This window comes from Simochromis diagramma, unplaced genomic scaffold (assembly GCF_900408965.1).
Source record: "Simochromis diagramma unplaced genomic scaffold, fSimDia1.1 OVJJ01000079.1, whole genome shotgun sequence".
Taxonomy (NCBI): Eukaryota; Metazoa; Chordata; class Actinopteri; order Cichliformes; family Cichlidae; genus Simochromis; species Simochromis diagramma.
In genome coordinates this window covers 5431446-5455506 of record NW_024387075.1, presented here as the reverse complement: position 1 = coordinate 5455506, position 24061 = coordinate 5431446, and the positions used below count along the sequence as shown (strand labels likewise).

The 24061-nt window shown below is 40.2% G+C and overlaps 3 protein-coding genes across 4 annotated transcripts; 1 reads left to right on the top strand and 2 right to left on the bottom strand.

Moving 5' to 3' along the window:
* Positions 1-5717: 5717 nt before the first annotated feature.
* On the top strand, positions 5718-8888 carry LOC120742375. Its single transcript, XM_040045674.1, has 4 exons — positions 5718-5897; positions 6378-6555; positions 6631-6845; positions 7588-8888. Exons 1-4 carry the CDS (start codon positions 5874-5876, stop codon positions 7891-7893), a joined length of 723 nt encoding a protein of 240 aa, XP_039901608.1. The 5' UTR covers positions 5718-5873; the 3' UTR covers positions 7894-8888.
* LOC120742362 (hyaluronan and proteoglycan link protein 3-like) lies at positions 8249-12580 on the bottom strand. Its single transcript, XM_040045656.1, has 7 exons — positions 12450-12580; positions 12260-12315; positions 11445-11606; positions 11144-11366; positions 10903-11048; positions 9745-10047; positions 8249-9314 (listed from the first exon to the last, which is right to left on the bottom strand). The coding sequence occupies exons 1-7, from the start codon at positions 12563-12565 to the stop codon at positions 9019-9021; spliced, it is 1302 nt and encodes a 433-aa protein (XP_039901590.1). The 5' UTR covers positions 12566-12580; the 3' UTR covers positions 8249-9018.
* Positions 12581-14392: 1812 nt separating this feature from the next.
* On the bottom strand, positions 14393-23587 carry LOC120742357 (EGF-like repeat and discoidin I-like domain-containing protein 3). 2 transcript variants are annotated; one of them, XM_040045646.1, is made up of 10 exons: positions 23330-23587; positions 21227-21352; positions 21015-21146; positions 18170-18283; positions 17799-17980; positions 17556-17711; positions 16659-16803; positions 15751-15953; positions 15503-15655; positions 14393-15089 (listed from the first exon to the last, which is right to left on the bottom strand). In XM_040045646.1, exons 1-10 carry the CDS (start codon positions 23403-23405, stop codon positions 14946-14948), a joined length of 1431 nt encoding a protein of 476 aa, XP_039901580.1. In that variant the 5' UTR covers positions 23406-23587; the 3' UTR covers positions 14393-14945. The 2 variants fall into 2 exon arrangements, with proteins under 2 accessions (XP_039901580.1, XP_039901581.1); XM_040045647.1 differs by having other exon boundaries at positions 15751-15935.
* Between the last annotated feature and the right edge of the window lie 474 nt (positions 23588-24061).

The window sequence follows — 24061 nt, the reverse complement described above, 5'->3', positions numbered from 1 at the left end:
CGAGCTCTTTTTCTGAGCCCTTGGTAGTTCGTCCCGCTTCTCTTGTTCCTTCTTCCTGAGGGTTGCTGTCATTCGGAACCGCTAACAATAGATCACTACGGCCGTCTCTTCTGTTTTTCACCACCACTATGTCCGGTTTGTTAGCCACCAACCATTTTGTCCGTCTTCTGGAGAGTCCCCACAGGAGCTTAGCGTCGGTCATTCTCCCACCCCCCCCCCCCCCCTTTGGGGGGGGGGGCCCCAGTCTCCCATTTGACCTCGGGAACTCCAGGTTACCTTCGGCAGCAGATGTCCTGTACACTATATAAACTATTCACTATATATAGGGCGTGTATAGATATGCGTTTTATATATATATATAGTATATATATAATATATTTATTATATTTAAGACACGCATATATATATACACGCAATAGTATATACACATATATAATGCGTGTATACAGATAGATATATATATATTATACATATATATTATATACACACACACACACACATATATATACACACATATAGATATGTGTGTGTTGTGTGTGTGTGTGGTCAGTATATATGGGGTGGTGTGTGATATATATATGATATACACAACACACACATATATATACACACACACACACATATATATATACATATATACTATATGTGTGTGTTGTGCTGTGCTGTGTGGTGGGGTTTAATGTTGCAATGTGAGTGTGTCTTTACACACTCACATTGCTGTGGTGTTACTTTGGCCAGTCTGCTGCTGACCTTTTTCTGTTTTGTTTGAAACTCCTAACCAACCAGGACACGTTTCCTGAAGGTCTGCCACCAAAATAATGCCTGTGTTAGGCCTTACAACCTCAACTATGAAGAGCAAGTGGCCAAGTGTGGAATTCAGTTAGGCTTGTAAGACTTATATTTATAGTTTGACAGAGCTATATTCTGGCAGCTTGTAGTCTGAGAGTTTCATGAATTTCTTGAAGAAGAAGAATCAGCAACAAAGCCTTCATTTTATTGTGTAATTGTGTTCTTCAAGGTCAACAGTCAAATAATCAACACCTCTGATACTGAGACTACATCTGCACCAAAAGTCATAAAAATTTTTCTCTGAGTATTACACAGTATTACTTGACAAAATATAGATAACTAGAATACTGAAGAAGTCACTTCTAGCTGTGTGACTTCTGTGTTACAGTCCTCTCGTGTATACAAAAGCAGCCTGTAGTGAAACAAAAGTTCATGTTGCTAGGCAAATGTAGCACAATATAAAAATGCTCCTTTAACCTAAAAATTAGGTAAAATAATAATTGTTAAATTATGCACAAGTTTAGAACCCTAAATATATTTGTTAGTTTTGTATCATTATTGTGCTCTGAAAAACAGCTCTACATGAAAAAGACACTAAGTACGTCTTTGCTGCTTCCACAGGAATTAGGTGGACAAGTAGCAGCCAGGTGCTGATAATCAAATGCACTTAATTAACTGATTAGCTGATAAGAAAGTGTGAGCGCCGTTACAGAAACACAAATTCTGGCAAATTCTACATCTCACACTATACAGGCCCTTGGTTTGTATGTTAAATGTTCAAGTTCAATATCTAAATTCACTAAAAATACTTGTTTGGTTTGTTTGGATGGGTTGCCAGGAAAAAGCCGCTTCTCTCTAAAAAGAACACGACACTAGAGCTGGTAAAGTTGCATGACAATGACCCACAAGATTTCTGGAACAATGTCTTTTTGACATATGAGACCAGAGTGCAGATCTTTGGCTGTAATGCACGGTAGCATATTTGAAAAACAAAAAACAAAAAAAACAAACAAGACGCCATATCAGCACAAACACCTCATACCAACTAAACATGGTGGTGGTGTGGTGATGGTTTGGGCTTGTTTTTCTGCCACATGGCCTGGGCACCTTCCAGTCATTGAGCTGACCACAAACTCAACTGTAGGCCATGTGGGCATCTGTGTGACAACTAAAGGTTGGAAAGAACGGGGTCGTTCAACAGGACTTGAGCTCAAGCACAGCAGTAAATCTACAACAGAATGGCTGAAAATGATAAGTCCAGATTTCAGCTCGACTGAAATACTGTGGCAAGACTTAGGCATGCATAACTAATGGTAATAAACTTCAATGAAGTGGAGCAGTGTTGTATAGAAGAGTGGGCCATAATTCCTCCACAGTGATGTGAAAGGCTGATAAAGTTATACAGAAAACCATTACTTCAAGTTGTTGCTGTTGAAGCTGGTTCTACAAGCTACTGAGGCATGGTCTATATTTAGGTTTTCAGAGTCCTGTAAAATCTCTCACACATTGCTGTATTGGCAGATTGCTGTATAATGTTGGCTAATTACAATTTACCGTAACCTGACCTGCAAGGCAATTAGCACCTGTATTGGAAACAGGATATTTTTTCCCTAAAACAAAATTGCTATAAAGCCATTACAAAGAACCATGAAGTGGAACTATATTGCATATTCTGCTGTTGGCTCTAATGTGAGAACAAAATGAATGAATCCACCTAATGCATGTTTTTGTGAAGAATTACTTGTTATGCAAGGTAGATTATTAAAAGTCCACATTGTAAAGCCAACAAACCAAACATTTGTGTACTTGGCAGCCTCATATTTGGTCAAATTTTATCCACCGCCTTTGTTTTGTTTCTATTTAGAGGCATTTTTACACATGGCTGTAAAACTGCACTCTTTGTGTCTTTCCTTTCCAATAAAACACAGATGCCATAGCTTGCCAAACACGCAGTGCTCTGCTTTCGGGTCAGTTTCGGGAACCAGTTACTCAACAGAAAAACAGGTTTTAGATCATTTTATACAAACAAACCAATTTGTATAAAATGACTCACAATAGGATGCCCTATTTCCATTTAACGAGAGATTCATAAAAAGGATGTTTGTGTACAGAGAAAGTAGTTTCACAAAGAAAAGCAGTAAGAAGGTGGCACTCTCTGAAGGTCGTTTTCTGTCTAGCATTTAATGACTTATATCTGATTGTTGATTCACTTATTGTCTGGGATCTAAAACTATCATTTCCTCCTTTTTTTCTTTTCTCCTTTTCAATTCCTATGTGAGCAGTTTATGAGATGACTGGGGTTGCTTATTTTGTCTGCAAAAGTCCTTGTGTTGTATTACACTGACTCCACCGTGTGGCAAAGCAGAGGAAATTCCTCAAAGGATCAAACACCGGAGATACAATCAACACCTGTTGGGACACCTGAGGATCAAAGTGTCTTATCTGGAATCAAGGGGCGGCAGGAGGACGAGGTGTGGGATTAGCTCCTCTTTGCTCACCATCTTTTCCAAGTGGTGGGATTGTGCCTTTCTTAGGATGTACTTCAAGGAATTATTTGCATCAGCTCTCACTGTGGTTGTATAGGGACTGAATCACCCATAAAGTTTTATAGTTGAATGACAGTTTTATATTATTATATTAAAGATATACCTGGTAAAAAAGATAATAGGGGAAAAGCTGGGAGCCGAGGATCAAGATGATGCTGACAACCTTAAAGCTGCTTAAAAGGGAAAAACAATATTTCACATGATGTTGCCTTACTGTTAATGCTGCTGTTTACTCTATCTGTACCAGACTTTAGACAGGACATAGTTTTTATTAGGTGAAGTTTTTGTTATTGAACTTCCCAACATGATCCTAACCATACTCGAGATGCTGACTCACAGTCAAAACAAATATTGCACTGTCTCAAACACAAATGCCTCATACACCTGAAAGATACCGAGGGGTGTGTGAATGTACACTGACGTTTCTGCTTTCTTCTCACTGTTCACACATAATATTTCATTTCAGATTTTCAGAGGTCAAAGCTTTGCCACCCAGCACTCCTCACGCTCAATTAAGTTGTTAATTTTCTGCATGTTATTCACGCTGAGTTCAGGAAATCAAGGAAATCTATTATCTTGCCTGGCTATGTGATGCAGATGGGGGATCATGTGAAATTAAGGCATGAATGTCATGTTGATAAGAATTTAAAATGCTTTGTTTTAAATAAGTAGATGAGCTCCACATTACAACCAAAACATATGACTGTCATCTGGTGGATTTAAAGGTTGTGGTTCTCATTGCTAACCGAAAAGCCTCCATTTCAACCAAAGAATTGTCCGTTTATATATAACAGAAACAAAAATATGATGTTTTCAGAGTTTCGCTTTAAACGTAAAACTATCTACAGCAGATGAAAAGTATCCGAGAGTCATGTTATTAAAAAACAGGGGAACAAAATCCACCAAAGACCTGACAGGACCTGCTCCATCTACACTGTTCACTGAAGCATCATCAGAAATATTCTCAGTGGAAGGGTGGTAGTCGAGAAACCATTCTCAAGGAAGGAAACAGGGAGAAAAGGCACAGGCATGCCAAGTTACATAAAAACTGTTCTAAAAATCAGTGACAAGAAGTCTTATGGAGTGATGAATCCAAATGTAAGGTTTTTGCTTCAAAGTCATCATCAGCAGGTATAGAGGAGGTCAGGAGTGAGGTGAGTGCCTACAGCCTCTGTAAAACACGAGGGTTTGTGGCTTCATTTCAACAACTGCTGTTCTGCACAGAAAAGTGCTGTGAAATTTTAATCCAGCATGAAATACCATTTGGAAAGTTTCTGGGAACAGCATTTGTTTTAGCATCACAATAATCCCAAACACATTCTCAATGCATTGGAAGCTCACCTGGATAGAAAAACACACAGTGGAAAACTATCAGTCATGGATTGGCCTCCCCAGAGCCTGGACCTCAACCTTAGTGTGGGAGAAATTTGACAGAGAACACAACAAAAGACAAAACATTCAAAGAAGAGCTTTGAATGTCCTTCAAGAAGCCTGGAGAACTATTCCTGAAGACTATTTAAAGAAGGAAGCTGTCTAAGAAAGTTCAGGGTGTGTCAAAGGATAAAGATGGTCATAATAAATATTGACTGTCATGTTCGTTAGAACTGTACAAACTCAAAAAAATCGCTGTATTTATCTAGCAGTTTTCTAGCAAAATATAAAGAAAAGAGCGGTGACTCAAGATTTGTGCATACGTCTTTACTGATAACTGTACTTACTGTTTATAGATAGCAGTGGTTACAGTTTTACATCAGAACTGGTGCAAGTAAGATCAAGTTTGCACATGTACTTTAGGCTTTGGACTTAGTAAGGGGGGGGGATTAATGTTAAAGGTTTTGTAAAATTCAATTAAAAGACTCAAACTATTGTTGACAGGAACCAGAAGGAGGCAGTAAAGCAATTTAAAGGATAACCAATTGCTGTTATATTCATAGAAAAGACTGGAAAAGGCTTCAGGTAGTTCTGTGAGCAAGACGGACAGTGACCAACAGTTCAATGCAAATATTGTTTTAGCTAGCAACTAACAGTTATTATGAGCCTTTTATATTCATAGGAGGTTAACTCTTCTGTCTGGTAGCTAATTGGCTTACAGGCAACATTTCAGATAGGCTGATATGTATGCAATCATAACAGTGGAAATTGTTTGCTTATATTTGTATTTAACATAAGAGAAGCAAAAGAGTAACTTTAACCCTAAAAATGGTTAGCAGTCGGTGACAAAGCTGGTTTATAAGCCTTTAGAAAGATGTGGGCATGTTGAATAATGTTACTTGCATGTTACTACAAACTGAGCATCACACTAAGAGGCGAGGTACATCAAAGGTTTTGACTGTAACAAAATAACTATCATTTCAGAGCACCGACGCTTCCCCTGGTCAGGTGAACGTGAGGAAGACGAAAATGAGTACAAAAATGTTAACATGTGTACAGACAGACACTTCAAAACCAGAGGGAGGCAGCAAAGCAATATAAAGGGTGAAAAACTGCAGTGAGCTCCCCAAAGAAGAAGAGAAGGCCTCAGGTAGCTCTGTGAGAAAGATGGACAGTCCCCAGCAGTTAAATGTAAGTATTTTTATTCTTGGCAGCATTGATTATAAGTCTTTTGCCTTCATAGCAGGTTGACTGTTTTCTATTTGGCAGCTAACTAAGTGTCATTCAGCTTATCTAGCAGGTGGCTAACAATGAAGCTAGTCATTAGTCACAGGAACTGTTTGTTTGCATTTTTCTTTTTTGACCTTGTTTAAGAGATGCAAAGGAGTAAGTTTAACTCTGAAAAAGGCTAGCAGTTGCTGACAAACATAGTCTAAGAGTCATTAAAAGTGATTCAACTGCAATCAGAATTACACATTTTTTTCCTTTGCACTGGACACATTAAATAACACAAATTAAAACTTTATAATTCCACATTGCTGTTTCCAAGTAATTGCATTTCTACTAAGCTTCCTTGCTGTTGTACCTCCAGCAGAAATCGGGACTTGTTATTGGCTGCCCTTCTTCATGTATCTGATATTTTCGGATTAATGACTTTATTATCTGTTCCAGTTTCACGTGTCTATCCGGAAGGGATCTTCTATTCCTGCTCTGCAAAAATGCAACACTTGCTGTTCTCCAGGAAAATTTCATTGTCCGTTTTGTTCACCTGAAATTTTCAAACCCACAAACCGCCCCAGTCTTAGGATCCACTTGGACAGCCATCGAAGGGAAGCCTTTGAAACTGGAAGTATGTTTCAGAACTTTAAGCTCCAGCTAAACCAACTCATTCCTAATCATGACGTTTACATCTTTTCTGTTTCAGAATACACCTTCCACAGGTGTCGACTCCAGTGCAGAAGTCAGGCGCATTACCACTGTTTGTACTGCAAAGCCACAGTGATAAGAAAGAAAACTTTCCACAGTCATCTGTCATTTTGCAGTGAGCAACAACAGAGGAGGGTCCGGAAATTATCCAAACTACAGGCTGAATTGGCACAAAGAATCCAAAATGACAGAGGGAGCCCTTCATATGACATGGTGAGGGTGTGATGGTGTAGTGCTGCACATGCTCTATGTTAAAGAAGATATGCATCATCTCTTAACAATGTTCCTAAATATTTAGTGTGCATGTCTATAGTTTTATTAAATACTTTGTGTGTGGTCTACTGGAAAAGCTGTAGCCACTTTAGAAAGAGACTCAGTCACTTCCAATTGGTCAGCTTGTCCAAGCAAAGCAAACCAGCATTTGTTAAAAACATCAGGGGGACATCCAAGAAATTTATAGATGGGGCACAACTCCCCTTCTCTGAAGGAAAAAGAAATGGCCCAGAATGAGTGGATGTCTCTGATATTCAACATTCATTATAATTGGGGCTGAGGGGGTTGAGAGAATGGGTTTCATTTTAAGATTTTTACGGACTTTTAATTGTAGTAGAGTACCTTTCTATTTATATTAATAGAATCGTGCACTGCCAGCCATATATCAGACAAGCAGCAGTCACCTAATAGCCATTACCTTCAACCAGCTGCTTCTGTTTCATTGCTAAATTTAAATATGCTAACATCGGTTGAAGGTCCCACTGATTACCACAATCCTTATGGCGAGATGTGAACCCTGCACATATTTAAGCTATTTGCTTAATAGCTCCAAATGTTTCAGTGTGTTCTTTCAACGTTGTTGATGTGGAACCAGTTCTACCAATTGAGCATCAAACCAACAAAAAGGAAAGTCATCCAAGAGATTTTAATTGGTTTAAAAAAAATTGTTTTATCTTCACAGGAGAGGGATTCAGAGGGCCAAGATTCAGAGGGCCAAAACAGCCACGGAGCCAGCGGCGGCCATTCTGTGTCTCACAGTTTCACCAGATCAGGCAAATGTGACACTGGGAGGAAAATGAAGAGGAGTACAGAGATGAACTCCTCTAAATGTCACAAAGGTGTACAGACAGACACTCCAAAACCACAAGACTGCGATGAGTATTACTTTATGACCCTCACGAAAGTGTTTAAGAAGTTGGCTCCTCAGAAAAAGGCAGGGGTCAGGATGAAAATCGAACATCTTCTTCTGGAAGCTCAATTTACATAGAGAAGAGCATACCGTCTTATATATAAATACAGATTTATTTATTTTTTTTGATTGCACATGAATTACTCAAAGAAGTGGAAGTGATATGTTTTCATTTTCACTGTGGACAAAGCCTGGAGTGTTTTGTGTCTTTGTGCCAGGCTACTGCATCTCAAATGCAAACTTACAACATGACAATTATTTCAAACATTTCAGTATTTAATATAAATGTGTGCGAATTAGCAGGATAGTTGAATTCAAACACCTTTTTTTAGTTTAACAATTAACAGACTTATTTGTTGAGGACAGGTGGCATGCTTAAGTTATACATTCAAACACTGAGGTACAGTATGAGCAGAGAGACAAAACCAGATGTTCTGTATGAGGATCTTTATTTGTAATAAATAGGATATATATTTCTATTAAAAAAATCAACTAGCCAGCTCCTTTGCTAGATTTTGAGTTGATTGTCATGTGCTTCAGACGATGTAAGTACAACTTGGTGAGACATCACAGTAAATGCTTTACGTTAATGTATGAAAGAGGAAATCAGACAGCAACTTTGCTGAATGTTATTTTCCTTCTCCCCAGGTTTTCCTATCTTTTATATTCCTGCTGTCTCTCAGCTATAGTAAAAGTGAAAGGAAAAAAAATGTTTAAAAAGTACAGGAATGCTAGTATTTGAGCTCTGAATCCTCGTGTCAAATATAACGAGGGATTTTCTTTTTACTATTCTGTTGGAGTATTTAAAGCTCCATAGCGTAGTGGTTTACATATTGATCCAACAAATGAAAAAGCTCTACAAAAACTGCTAAATCAAATGTGCAGTGCTAGCTGATGTGGTGAGCCCTTGTTAATAAAGAAACAGCTGAAAGTAGTTTTATTCTACTTGAATAATTTCAGTGGTAATTATAAGTAAAATCTGTAGTAGCTCACATGGAAAGAAATGTATATGAGTTTAGATTCTGGTTTTTTTTTTTAAAATGTTGTAGCATTAAAGTTTCTTCTGTTCATCATCTTGTGAACCTGTAGATGTTTTGCAGACTGCAGAAGTGCACTCGTCTACAGTGTTAAGCATCCTGTTGGCTATAATAACAATTTTAAAAAATATTTAAATGTTATGGCCCACCAAGGATGGGTGGAGATCTACACTCTTTCAGTATCTAACTTGTAGCAGTAGACTCCATGCTTGTGCTGTGGAGGTGGGAAACCAAAGCTGCGTACCCCTGGCTCAGACGGACCACAGTTACTTCGAGGTCTGGTGATGGGATAGCGAACGCTTCCATCGGCCAGCCAGCCGGCATCACAGCGGTCAAGCCCCGTGAACTTCCACGCAGAATACAGCTGTCCAACTTTGGCAATCTCTGCTCCGTCCTCCTGACACGCATGCTGAGCTTCAGTCAGGTTCATCTTGTGAGAGGACTGAAGGTAGTAGACTCTCCCTTAGAATAAAACACATTTATTTTGACAGTTAGCTGCACAGACGTGTTTCAGACTGCTATTTAACTGCGGTTTATCACCCATAAATGCTAATGTGTATTTGTACTTGAGTTTCTGTAAAATTAATTATGATGAATTAGAACATTCAGTTAGGTCATTTATTCATACACTGTATGTATAAATAAATGGAGGCTCAAGTAATGAGTCTTAGCACCTTTAAAGAGAGGGATAATGGGAATCTGTGCCACTGTGCTCTTCAGAAATGAGGGTGTGAAACTGCTAAGTAATGGATCTGCTAATCTTTGTCAGTGTGGGCATCTTGACATGTCACAGTAAGGAAAACACAATTACACATCAGGAAATGGCCACTCAATATCACTTTAGCTTCTCTGTGGCCTTGTTGACCTCGCATCACCTTCTGCTTCGCCTCACCTTGGAGCAAAGAGGAGAAACAGAAGACATCGTAGTGATTAGGGTAGAGGTGAAGTCTATCGTAGCGGCGGACACCCGGGGCGAGGCGGGCTCCCCCGCAGGGCTCCCTGGACTGTGTGATCGGATACTGGACTGTCCCATCAGCCAACCAGCCGGCATTGCACCAGTTCATTCCCTCTTTCCAACACTGGAAGAGCTGTGTGATGGTGGCCACTGTCGAGTCCTGCTCCTTACAGGCTTGCTGGGCTCCCAGGAAGCTCAGATGGTAACGACCATGAGGGTGTTGGTAGGGAAACACCACACCTGGGTGGAAGATTCAATCAGACATCAGAATATCTATGTGGACTTCAAAGTGTGTCAAGCTTTCACTGCTATTGTTATTTCATCTATTGTTGCTACTTTGCTTACCAAGTGATACTACCACTGGCTTGTGGGGTTTTTGTGTTTTGTTTTGTTTGTTTTTTTTTAATTTCAGTAAGCAGGTTTGCAATCATCTGCTCTTACTACAAACTACAAAAGAAAACACTTTGATCTGCAACAGTGGGAAATCACAGGCTACTGGGTCAGCTGAACCAAACAGATGAGTGGTTAAAGTTAATCGTGTGGTTTTCTATGGCAACTCAATTTGGAAAGTAAAATGTTTATCAGTTGTTTGCAGCTTTTTTTTTTTTTGTTTGTTTGTTTTTTTTTTTTTTTAAATGGATGATTTATTTGCAAATGTAAGCAGTCTGCTTTTATAATGGATATCTACACCAGCGGTCCCCAACCCCCGGGCCACAGACCGCTACCGGTCCGTAAGTCGTTTGGTAACGGGCCGTAAAAGATGAGGCTCGGATGCGAAATTTCTGGTTTTCAGGGTTTTTATCGGTTTTTAACTTGTCAAAGGGTTTTTTTTTTCTCCGACGTTTTTATCGTTAACTCTGTTTCTCTAGGAATTTTCCCGTGTGTTATGAATAAATCATCTTCTTTTTGGTACCGGTACCGGTTTTATTTTGTTGAATTTCTCCGCGACACCTTAATGACCAGTCCGTGAAAATATTGTCGGACATAAACTGGTCCGTGGTGCAAAAAAGTTTGGGGACCGCTGATCTAGACTCTACATGTCGCAGCTTTCATTCACGGAAGCAAACAGGATAGCTGAAGGTGTAAATGCAGTACCTTGTAGCTCTAGGTGAACCACTGCGCTTTGGTCCTCCAGTCCATCCACCACAGTACATCGATAGCGACCTGTATCATTCAGCCAGAGTTTATTCAACACAAGTGCAGCATCTCCTGGGAAATCCTGTCGGAGCTGCACACGACCCCTGCCCGACAGACCGTGCATGTTAATAGTTTAAAGAAAAACATGGTCAAACAGTCAGCGATCAGGTTATCGTATTCAGTTGATCATATCTTTAACCTGAAATCTCCAAAACTTCGGAATCGAGTCCCGAAAGCCACGATCACGTCAGTCTCCTGTCCCCCAGCGGCGGGCAGCCAGGACCACTTGACCCGGACCTCCCTTGGTGAGCTCGGCACAGGCTCATACCAAAATCTGCATTGTAGGGTCGCATTACCCCCTCTGACCGAAAGCACTGATTGCTCAGCAGAGTCCACGTAGAGTTTCATACCAATAAAATGAACTGCAGAATAAATACAGATTTAACTTATCATACTGATTTTATATTAAAACATTAGGGTCTGAGCAATAATGTGCATACGTTCGTTGTTGCCGCTTTCATTGAGGTAGTCACTGTAGAAGAAGCTGTTTTGGGTTGGGGGGGCAGCCGGGGCCCAGTCTGAGAGAACCAGGTGAGCTATGAACAACAATACAGTCTGGAAGCACCAAATCATCATCAGCAGTGTCTGCACAATCCTCAAACCTGCGAAGAGAAAAAATATTAGCTAATTAATCATTAAAGGTCATGGAGCAGGATGGACAAGATCAGAAATGAGTTCAGCAGAGGAGCGGCTCAGACTGCGCAGCTTGGAGACAAGGAGAGGCAAGGCTGAGGTAGTTAGGGCATGTGCAGAGTCGGGATAGTGGATATAGTCGACAAAAGATGTTGAATATGGAGCTGACAGGGAGGAGGACAAAAAAAGTATTTGTTCTCGAGGGTTTTTAAAAAAAAATGAAGACTCTGCTTGCTGTATTGTGAACACTGGATGTTATGATAAAGCAGCAGCAGTAAAGGAAAGCACGATACAATTTTAGCAGGTGTGCCAAATGTAATGACCTCACTGTATATAGTTTGCTGTGTTTATACAGGGAAAATGCGTTTTCACACTGCGGGACTGTCACTTAAAGTGACTTCAGTGTTTAGATTTAACAATAGCCATTAATGTTCGTCACAGTAGTTTTCTCGTAAAAAAAATAAATCTGGTAATTCTTTGTTTTTACATTCATCAGGTCCCAATCAGCCCAAATATCAAAGAGAAATTAAAAATGCAGGAGGTTAAAGCTAACAAATTATATCTGACGTACAGTTGTTATAATAACAATAATTATTATTAGATTGCTTTCTTTCCCACTTACCGCGAAATTGTCTGCGTGGTTTTTCCACTTCGTGTGAAAGGTCTGATGTTGGAGAGCTGGAGGCAAAGTGATCAAAAATATTCCCAGGATATTAATACCGCATTTAGCTTCCCCTCAGTCTCTGTCGATGATTAAAAAAAACAGGTGCAGCTATATGGGGCCAGTTAATAATGATGAAGAGTGTCCTGACCTTCTCCCCGAGGAGTGTCGGGTCGTACTGCTGCTCTGATTCTTAAGCACAGTCATCAAGCTGCTGGAAACATCCCCGTGTGTGTCTCTTTGTGCAAGCTGTGGTAGGTAGGGCATCTGCGGTTCAAGAAGACCTACAGAAATTACCCCCACCCCCGCAAAGTAAGCGCAGTTACAGTGGTTTATAGCTTTAAAGGAAAGTTAAAGATCATCGTGATTCTGATGGAAATTTAGCCTTTTATGTTACGAATATTATTCTACTATTGGGTAACGTCTTTGTGCAGGCTCTATAAAAACATTAAAATACACAAAATTATTTTTGTCTTTTTTTAAGGTCACCACAGTAATGCACTTCAACAGGAACGGCACATGGGATCGCTGAGCGGCTGTTTGTGGAGGAAAACTCTTTGAAAGCAGATACTTGTTATGGAGGGCAGCAGCATTTACTAGAAACACTAGAAACACCGTAATCTTTAAAAAGAGCTCCTTTTATGGTATACACAGTCACATACAGCAGACACAAACAGTGAAGAAGTATCATGTGTTAGAGATGCTTTGACCTCCACTGCTTTTATTTTACAGAGATGAAAGATGTTGCCAGAGGCCAAACATGCCAGGATTGTGAGCTTATGGGCTAACAAGGTGTAATTACTGGTGTAAAGAGCAAGCTAAAGTCTTCTGCAAGAACTGCATTCAAGCGTTTGCGATAACTGGCAACGAGTCTCTCTTGCTGTGGAGGAGTTTGGCACACTCTTTATTACAGAATTGTTTTATTCAGACATACTGGAGGGTTTTCAAGCATGAGTGGTGTGTTAACTATTAGATCAAAGTCCAGATTTTAATTAGGCCACTTTCAATTTTTTATTTTTTGAGCCATTCAGAGATGAACCTGCTGGTGTGTTTTGGAATATCCAAGTGCACTTCAGGAAAGCACCAAAACATCCGCAGACCATCACACTACCACCACCATGTTTCACTGTTGCTATGAAGTTCTTTTTATGAAATGCTGTTAGTTTTACGCAGATGTAACAGACTCAAAACTTCCTAAAAGTTCAGCTTTTGTCTTGTCAGTTCACAGAATAGTTTCCCCAAAGTCATCAAGATGTTTTTTGGCACATGTAAGACGAGCCATTGTGTTCTCTATAGTCAGCAGTGGTTTTCTCTTTGAACTCTCCCATGGATGCCATTTTTGCCACGTCTCTTTCTTATTGCTGTATCATGTATTCATTTATTACATAAACAGGCTGTTTGACCTAATTTGGTTGTTAGAAAACAGTTTAAGAGTGATTCCTGTACTTTTGTACTGCGTGTCACTCACTCAAATTTGACGTCCACAATGTTTCCACTGTTTTGGTAGAGATTCCCATTGGATGTGAGAGTAAAATAAAACTGCTATAAAAGTGGAATCACATTGAAACCTTATAAAAAGGACATAAAATTGCAAACATAATAGTAAGTTAAAGGATGAGTTTTTGTATATCAGTGTTTAAGAAATGATTTCCTGAATTCCTTAGCTTAAATTTCACCATCACCAGGCTGAGCATGAAGACTCACATCATGTTTTGTGTGGTTAGAACAGTTTGTTCTTTGCGAAACAAAGAGGAACGCAGCCAACGCCAGGCTGCTCAAAAACTGCACCTTCTTTTAAGTTTTATCTCCTTTTAAAGGCTGAGTTGTACAAAAGAATGCTCACTTTTGTCTTCTTTATCTACGCCTTCATTTTGTACCCCGTGTACGTGACTCTGCTAACAAGTCAGCTCATGCTTAAATCAGCTGTGAGCATCTACTCTAACATGGGCATTAGCTCAAAAATGGATTTTTGTGTCTCAGCTGAAAAGATACACAAAGTGTAGAAAGAGGTTTTTTTTAAAACATTTAATAATGTTAACCAACAGTGAATTTAAAAAGCAATGCAAAACGTTGCTGTTTTCTACATATTTCACATTTTTTGTAAAAAGAATTAGTTGGTCATGAAATTAAATTTAGGAACAAAGCAAAAAGGTGTCAAAATGTGTTTAAACCCCCCCAAAACAAACAAACAGAAAACCCTACTCATCCGTGGAGTCAAAATGTGAAAGTTATCATTTTCCTGCTCTGGACAAGCGTTCCTGTCCTGTGTGGTTGGAAATGCCATAAATACACTCTGTATTACACCGGGAAAATCTCAGGGCTTGCATTCTTAGACAGACTAAGAGAAGATCTGTGCAAAAAAAAGCTCCTAAAGGACAAATTATCAATCTGTGAGGGATCTGTGAGCAGTTCAATGTTGCAGCATCAAACAAACTTTTAGCAATGTAAACATTAGTGGGGGGGGGGGGTTGCTACAGTCAAAGTGCTACAAGTGTTAAAGTCCAAGCTATTCAGCAAATATGATTCCCATGGAGTAAAAAACAAAGCAAATGATTCTGTTTGCGATCCGTCCTCCGCTGTGGTGCGAGCAGACGGGGAGCATCTGAGGATGAGGATGGAGTGCTGATAAATGGTTATTGACTAGTTTCTAATCATCGCAGCCCAACAGCTCCATGCGCAGAGTGATGCGCTCGTGCCATTCCCAGGGGATGACTCGGACGTATCGAGCATAGACCGGAGGCTCAAAAACATTCTTCTTATGGGTGTTGTTGTCAGTGTTTCCCTGGAAGAGCTGCAAAAACATGTTAAGGTTACTGTTAAATGAAAACACATTGTTTTGAACACACCTTACTCCCATTTACACGTGTCAGTGACTGTTTTTGTGCATGCGTGGGTGTGTGAGTGTGTGTTTTGTTTGTTAGATTACAATTTTTTTCTGAAGTGGAGGTGAAGTGGAATTTTCTATGATTTTGTGTAGGTTTTTTAATACTGCTCCTGTTTTTCTACCTTACTGAATCAAAATATTGTTTTATCATATTGTATTTTATTACGTTTTGTTTAATGTTTTGGATGCTGCAACACAGCAATTTCTCAACTTTTGAGATAATAAAGTATATCTTACCTTATTTTTAACTTAGCTTTGACATATATGGAAAAAAAAAAAAAAAGAGGAAATGGCATTTCAGGTATTCACATACGTCTGACCTTATCATTTCCGGTGTTCTCCTTCACTGTACTCCAGGACTCCCCATCATTGCTGTAAGCAACTTTAAACACTGATACAAACTGCACTACTCCAAAGTCCTTTGCACCCTGTGTGATGATGCCCGTGAGGCGCTTTGTCTTCTCTAGATCAACCTGGGGAAGGAGCAGGAAAAAAAATGGCATTACCAACTAGTAACTTCAAAGAAAACAAGATTTTTAAAAAAGGTGACTGCTGCGGTTTCCCTCACCTGGATCCACTCTGAGCGGTTGTTGTAAGCAGGAGACCATGCATTAGTCTTCCCCACCTTATCCAGCCGGGCAAACTGAGGGTGCCACGTGAAAGTATCAATGCCCCACGTGCGGTAAGAGCTGGAGGCTGAAAGCTGCCCGTCTGAGATGAACCGAGACTTCATACCAAGAGGCTCTGAGCAACCTGCCGTGTTTGAATAAACTGTGAATCAAAAGGCAGACGGACAGACGGAGGGAGGGGGAAGCCAAAGCGACAGAAAGAGAAAAGAGGGGAAAAATTGAAATCACCCGACAGAAAAGAAGAATCAACTTCACCCAACATTTTAAGAATGACGAACATTCACAAAGCGAGTGACTGATTACAATCACAAACACCCACCAGTGACCGAGTGAAAGGAAAAAAACAGAAGAGCCACACAATGCAGAAGAAAGCATGCAACATAGCACACAGAGCTGTTTTTCTTTAAACCTTTTCGCATTAAGATCAAATAAGACAAAAGCTGAAGATGGACAAAAACACAGCCGGCAGTGTTTTTATTCTTGAGTGCTTGAAATGGCTTCTTTTGTTGTTTCATAATAAGGACTGTACCCACAGAGCTATAGTGGATAACTTCTATGTGGTCAAACTAGGCTAGATGTGGTGCAATTAAATTTCAAAAGTCTGTCATTTCACCTGTCAGCAAGACCACAGTAAGAAGACATCAACACAGTAGCACAAGACACACTAACGATGCTGCGAGGAGTTATGCAGTTTAGGTTAAGGGTTCACAGAGGCTGTGACCTGACTTCGACTTAGCGTACACCACCTGTCCTTTTTCATTATTGTCCTATCTTTTTTATCTAACTGCTTTTGCTCGCTGACCTTGCTGTAAGTGTTACGGCTGTGCTGGAAGTTTATTGTGTTTACCATGAAGTTCACAGCCCAGCAGCTCCATGCGCAGCGTGCAGGCCCTGCGACAAACCACGGGGATGATGCGGATGTACTGGGCCACGATAGGAACGTCAAAAAGGTTTGTCTTTGTGCGGTCGTTATCTATGTTGCCCACAAAAACCTGCAGCAAACAAACACAGGTGAGCAAACTGAATAAACAAAGTCAACAAGAACACTCAGAGAGCACAACTCCCACCAAAGGGCAAGGGCTATACTAAAACTGTTTTATGATGTTTTTATTACAACATGATGATGTCAGCCTGTAATGGCGTCACGGTGTGTTTTATAGCTCTCTCTATGCCCTTTCATATGATAGATTACTCAATATGGTTTCTTTAAATTCTTTTCAAGATCAACTATGATCTTGGAGTCAAAGTTGATTTTGAAGGTCAAGGTCAAATGCTTAGCTACCCTAGATACCCAGGTCCCCCAAGGGTAGTATATAGTTGTGAAGTTTGAAGACAAAGAGAATAATCCTTATTTGTCCTGCACTGGACTTTGGTGCAACAGGGCGGTCTGGGCTGCCTACCCTTCAGCTTTTTTTTGATTGGCTGCCTCTTACAAACAGAGGGTTCAAACAAGAGGTGGGTGGAGCTTGTCAGTGAGAGCAGATATCATCTGTCATCTCAGGAACACAGCTCTAAATAAACATCAGAGAGAGGCATGAGTTGAAAAAAAAAAGTCTCAAATTGGGCCCTTTTGGCTCATTGGGATTACTTCTACACCTCATCTCATTGTTCTAGATTGTTTAACACCTTAATATCGACATCCACCACTGTAAGAGTATCTATGTGTTAGAAAATGAGAAAAAGCTTAACAGGTCCACTTTAAACACAATAGAAAATAACATATGTAGTACAAAGTTGTGTCTACCTTATCCCTCTGCTGGCCATCCACTTTGTAAGTGATGTAGGAGTTTCCATCAAGGCTGCTTGCCACCTTGAAGGCTTTGATGTACTCAGCTGTGCCCAGGCGACTGGCACCCTGAGTGATGATGCCCGTCAGACGCATAATCTTCTGCATATTAATCTGTTGTAACCAAAACGCCATGGGTCAGTGAGCATCTGGACAGGTCATGCACTGGTCAGTCTCGTCAAAAGCATTCACTTCTCTCACCTCGATCCAGGGGTTCTTGTCGTGTGCGGCTGACGTCCAGGCGTTGACGATGCCTTGGTTGTTCAGTCGAGCCAACTCTGGGCCCCAGCGCTGAAGACCCAGAATGCCGTAGTGCACAGAGGAAGCAGAAATCTGGGACTCCACGATTGCTCCTCCCTCCATCCCCAGCAGAGAAACACACCCTGGGGTATGAGATGGAGGGATTTATTGTTAATCTTGTCACGCTTTAGATCTTTTTCTCATGGTTGAGTGAGCCATGCTTACAAGGATATCTCATCAGTCTTTAAGTTCTTTAAAAAATGTTGAGGCAAAGCGAGTAACAACAGGTTGTCCGTGTTTGAAATGTGTGTGTCTAATGGTGGTGCACGTACGTAGCTGGCACTGCTTTCCAACATACGGTGAGGGGCACTGGCAGGAGTAGTCTCCATCCAGATCTCGGCATTGCCCTCCATTCTTACAAGGCTGTTTTTCACAGTCATTTACATCTGAAAATCAAATTCAGAAATTACAAAACAAATAAATAAAACAAAAACAACAACAACAAAAAACAAACAAAGAGTGCTTGAGATGTGGTTCACACTTGTCAAACAAGCACAAACATCTGAGGGAAAACTGGTGGAGGACTGAAGCAGGTGAATGAGCATAATAATTTCACTGTGTCTCCAACATTCAGCTGGTGACAAATAATTACTCTTCAATCTTATTGCGTCATTGGAGAAGGAACAGGGAACAGGTGGGAACAGCGGAAACTTTGAAGTTATATCCATGTCGTGTCACCTGACACACTTACACACCAACTATTCTGGCAACAAGCTAGAACATCTGCTCAACAGCAGTATACACAAACGGAGCTCTTTAAAAAAAAAAAAGAAGGTATTTCAAATAATAGTGAAATTTGTCATTAAGTATCATTTAATGTTTCTCCTTTGATTGAAGGTCCAGTTTTGATTGAAGGTCCACTGTCTAGGTAATGCTTGGTAATCTCCACAAGGTGGCGCGCTCATACAACATGAAGACTACAGACAATTGGGATGATTGCACATTTTTCTTCTCTATTGTTTGAAAAAGAACCTATTCATTTTTAAACCAAGTAGTGAGATTGCACACCAAGCAATATTCCAGGTATTTTAGTTTTCAAAAGGCAAAATGTGACTGAAGGTAAGCAGCTAAGAAGACAAAAGGTGCTGTTTTACTAAATGACCAGTATATAGATTGCTTTGTAATAATAGCAGGTTATGTTAAGTCTTTGTGTTTGGTTTGTATTGAAAACCAGTGTGTACCATGTTTATGATGTTTTCCTAAGCCCGCAGCCAGAGGAGGTCAGCCCCACTCCCTGCTCCATGAAAAATCCACAAGTAGAAAATCTCAGCCGTATCAATAAATTATATGATCTCTGCTTTCTCATCTCTGTGTGAGAAATAGTATGCGCACTGGCTAATACAGGGATATGACATATGATGATACAACATAATATATAGTTTATAATCTGAATATAAATTAACTGTTGTAAAATTGCAATGATACAGTGCTTTTATAAGGTGTTATAGGTACATAAATGCTACAAATGCGTCATTTTAACCAGTTGGTAGGTGGTTGCTAGGCAATGTGATGGCATAATATTGTATATAGATAAGAAACTTTAGGGTCCTAATGTACCTATGTGCCAATTTTGTTTGCTTAACTCTAATTGTGTAGGAGGAGTTTACGTGCAAACTTTTATAGTGACGGTGATAAAATCTAATACGATTTTTTTTTTAAAGGTAAAGTCCAAAAGCGTTGTTACGTTATTAAGTTCAGACTTGATGAAAGCTGTGTAACTGACACCTAAGCATCACACATGCCTTATTTCATCCGTTTTAGTAACGCCTAGAAACTTCAGAATGAATGCAGGGCTGACGTAATGCCACATGGGTCTGTTTAATTCCTGTTCCAGTTAATGCTAAGAGGATTGGTCACAACAGCACGGGCACAGCACAGCTAATAACACTGAGAAACAAATGATCTTACCAAGAGGCAGACCGTGAAATAGCCTTTGCTTTTTTTTTGCTACTTAAATCTGAAGCCTGAAGATCTGGCTTGTACTGAACATTTTATTTTTGTCAAGTGGAATTCATTTTCACACGCTCTGGCTTCACCTCAGTGACTTCTCAAAGGCTCTTTACCTACAATCACATCACTTGTTTTTTGTGGAGCGTTATTTCCGTGCATTTACTGGACATATTATATAGTGCGGCGTATATTGTCTGCCTGGGTCAAAATTAGAAAATATGGGAGTAGACGACCAGACTGCACCAACACTACAATTGGTGGTCAGAGCGTGGGCTTTGGGAGGGTGAGCTGTTCCTCCACAAAAAGAGGAAAAGAGGGGAAAAAAAGCCTCTTCACAGAGTTATGCAAGATTTTGAATCAGAAGGTTTATACATTAAATCTTTTTCATCATTTTTGCTTCCAGATTCACAGTTCAGGATGTCAGCCACTGCTCAGAGGTGTGTAGGAATAATATTCACACACACACACACACACACACACACACACACACACACACACACACACACACACACACACACACACACACACACACACACACACAAACAAACCCATCCTAAGTTTGGCTTCCTTTTTGTTATTTTCTCATGCATTTGCTCCACTAATAATCCTCATGTTTTAATGCTAATTTTACAAGCAAACTTGTATTGGATTCTACTATGAGGATATGACTGAATTCACTATTCATTTGACTGGGTTAAAATAGATGCAATGTTGACCCTGTGTGAGAAGCATCTGCATGCTAAGAGACTTGGAGTGGTCTTTTACTAATTAGCCAAAGAGAATAACCACAGAAGCCACTGAATGGGCTCCTTTCATGAAGCTGCTGAGCGGACTACACATCCCTTTCATTGCCGAAGATGTGACCGGAAGAAAAAACTCCTTGTGTTAAAACTTCTAGAGAAATCTGCTGCAAGTGGAGCTTGCTACTGTGTTTTTCACATTTTTGGGTAAGCTGTTCTCTAAAAAATACTACTTTGAAAGAAATTAGAATGCAACCCATTCCTAAACGATAAATCTTTTATGTCAACATTAAGTGACCAGAAATTGTTTTAAAATTCATTGAATAAGGAGTTAAATGTCCTCTGGAGTACAGCAAGTAGTCTTATAGATGCACAAGACAAAAAGGGTTCAGTTCAGGCTTTTGACTCATAGCCAGAAGTAACTTACTGATCTGGCAGTGCACTCCCTTAAAGCCGGGCTGGCACTTGCAGATGTACTCATTGAAAACATCTCCTCGTCTGGTCGGAGCGATGACCTCGCAGGACCCATCGTTCTTGCAGGGGTTGGGACTGCAAGGTCCTGAAGATGGAAAAAGAAAGGTGTTAATTTCGGTACGTGCTTCGGTGCTTTCCCACCAGAATTTTCCTTTTCAGCTCTACCTGTCTCTGTCAGGTTACAGGTGTCTCCACCAAAGCCATCGGCACAGATGCAGATGAAGGGTTCCTCTCCTACTCCAGTCACGCATGTTGCTCCATTGTAGCAGTGATTTACCTTACAGTAGTCAGCTGAGTGAAAGAGATAAAGGAAAGGCAGTGCAACGATTATTAGTATTTACTATTCACACCGCGGCTGCACATGCATGCATCCACTGCAAAAAGCACACATTTCTATAGTAGATAGTGGAAAAAACAACAACAAAAAACAAAACAAAAAAACTTGTCATTTAATTGTTTATCTATTAATTAATTACTTGTTGTAGTATGAACGGCCCGGGAGATGTCTTAATCAGCAGGAGAAAGCTCCAAACCTCCAAAATATATGCCCTCCTTTACATTATTCAAACTTGCAGAGTGGGCCAAATTGGTGTCTTTGGCAGATAATTCTAGTTCCCAGGCATTATGTTTGATGCCCCAGGTCTAAAAGATGGTATCGCTCAGCACTACCAACTCAATATAGCACTGCATTTCCCAAAGTTCAGTTCTATTGCAGATAATGTATGGTAAATGGTTGGGTACAGCCATCAGGTGTATCTAAAGAGTAACACAGAGATCTTTCCCTGGTGTTGCTGGAGTTTCTGCCCTGATCAGTGCTCCTGCAGTTTTTGCTGGGAGGCACTGAGTCACACATCATGCCTGGATTGTGTGAAATGATGGCTCAGACCTCAGTGGGAGCGGCAGGACAAAAGCTTATGAGTCATACGAGATCTCTCAAAGTTACAAAACCTTTACCTCATTATGTTTGTTTTCTTTTTCCAGTCTATTGACTCAACAGCAGCAGTCACCATTCAAACTGTGAGCAGCTCCAGGTACAACAAACTGCAATTTACTGGCATTTTGTTTGGCAGTGAGGCCAAAACCCTACATGAATTATGCTTGAATACAGCACAATCTATGTTTACGAAACTATTCGCCATGAAAACGGATCAGAAGAATAAACACATAACTAAATAGCCCAAAATACAGTGGAAATGTGACTCAATATAAAGTTTTATGTGGTTAAATTCTCAAAAAGTGTAACCCGAATAAATGCTGGAAAGTGTCTAAGGCTGCGTGAGCTGGAAAACAGCTGGTCCTATGATGTAGCCACTGTCTTTATGAGCCAACCTCTGACAGCAGAATGTGTTTATGTCCAGGATTAGCTGGGTTTTCCAGAAGCATGCGGATCTTTGAATAACAGACTAGGTACACAGCACGACAATACAGCAGCTCAGGGGTGGGACAGGATATGCACCACACCTGACAGACAGGTGGGACTCTGAATGTACACAACCACCATGAGAACAAAATCACATTTGCATGTTGAACTAAATTTATATGAGTGGACAGCTGGTTCATGATGGCCCCAGACAGGAGCACAGATGGCATTAATTTCCTTTCCATCTGCACCAAATCCTTGTGAGTCCAGGTAGATGTCCACAGAGACAACTAAAGGGACACCTGTAAGTGTGCCTGTGAGAATAATGACATTTCTAGAAACACTGTCCACTGAGAAAGGGGAAAACAACCACGAGAAGTGTTCACTACTGCAAGTATCGCTTCTTGTACAATGATCACTGCTCAGAATAGAGCTTAGTAATAACAGAGTATCACGTGTAATAACAGACCGGTCTCACATTTAATCACCTAGTCTACCAGGACAATAATGAGCTCACATTATCATAGGCATACGTCTACATTGACTGCTTTCAGGGGGCAAAAAAGTGCACAAAACTGAATCCTAAATGCTTAAGTAAGAATAGTAAAAATACTTGAGATATTTAGGCTACTGTTGGACATCTGCTGTTTTCTTTTCGCCCTGTATTACGTTGATTTATGTGAAAAGGAAAAACAAAAAGCAATCAAAGTAGGTCACTTCACAGTGAATTGACAATATAATGGGGAAAAGGGAAGCAAATGGCATGGAAACAAACAGCACCAGAGTCCCCTTAAGGAGTAAATGGAGTCTAGTGTTACAGAGACCTGTCAACAAAGTAAACTTTTAAGTTCTGCGTTAACGCAATATTCCGCTTTGATTCGCGTCGTTTATTCAAAAAAGAAACTTACCTGTAACTGAATGCAGGCAAAGCAGCAGAGCAAATGTTCCTACATACGCTGGGGTTACATTTCCAGGACGTTTCATATTTGTTTTAGCCTTACTTTGTCCCGGGGGGTTGTTTGTCCGGAAAGACGCGCTACCTTTAAAATTTGAATACCAATGCGGCTTTGAAATGCAGTCGGAAATGTCGCAATTCCGACTAAAACGCAGATGAAGAGCCGGGTGATAAATGGGAGAGCTGAGATTTTCGCTAATACCCGAGTTAACGACGTGTGACGTTTTCTGGTGGGCGGAGAGAAGTGAGGAGGAAGTCCTCTGATATTCATTCATGGCAGTCTGTTCGCCACTTCTTTCATTATTTTTACTTCTTGTTGACTTCAAACTTACTTACTCCTACATTTAAACAAAACAACAAAGAACGAAAACAAATGTATTTATGTGCTATGGTGCTGGTCAATTTTTTAAATTGACTTTATGCATTCTAATATGCCTTACCATTAAAGGCATTTTCCACTTTAATTTTGTCTCTTCATCGTGAGTTAACTTTTATCTAAAATTAACTGAAAGTCGTTGAAAGGCATCAGTCAGCTTAATTACCTGTTATTCAACTTCACAGTGCACCCTAAAATATTTGAATAACTTGTTTTATTGTGAGCATGTGAAAGCACCACTACCCCCTCCCCTTGGCCAGATTGACAGGTTAGGCTGAGATTTGAATTAGCCCCAGGGATTATGTACTG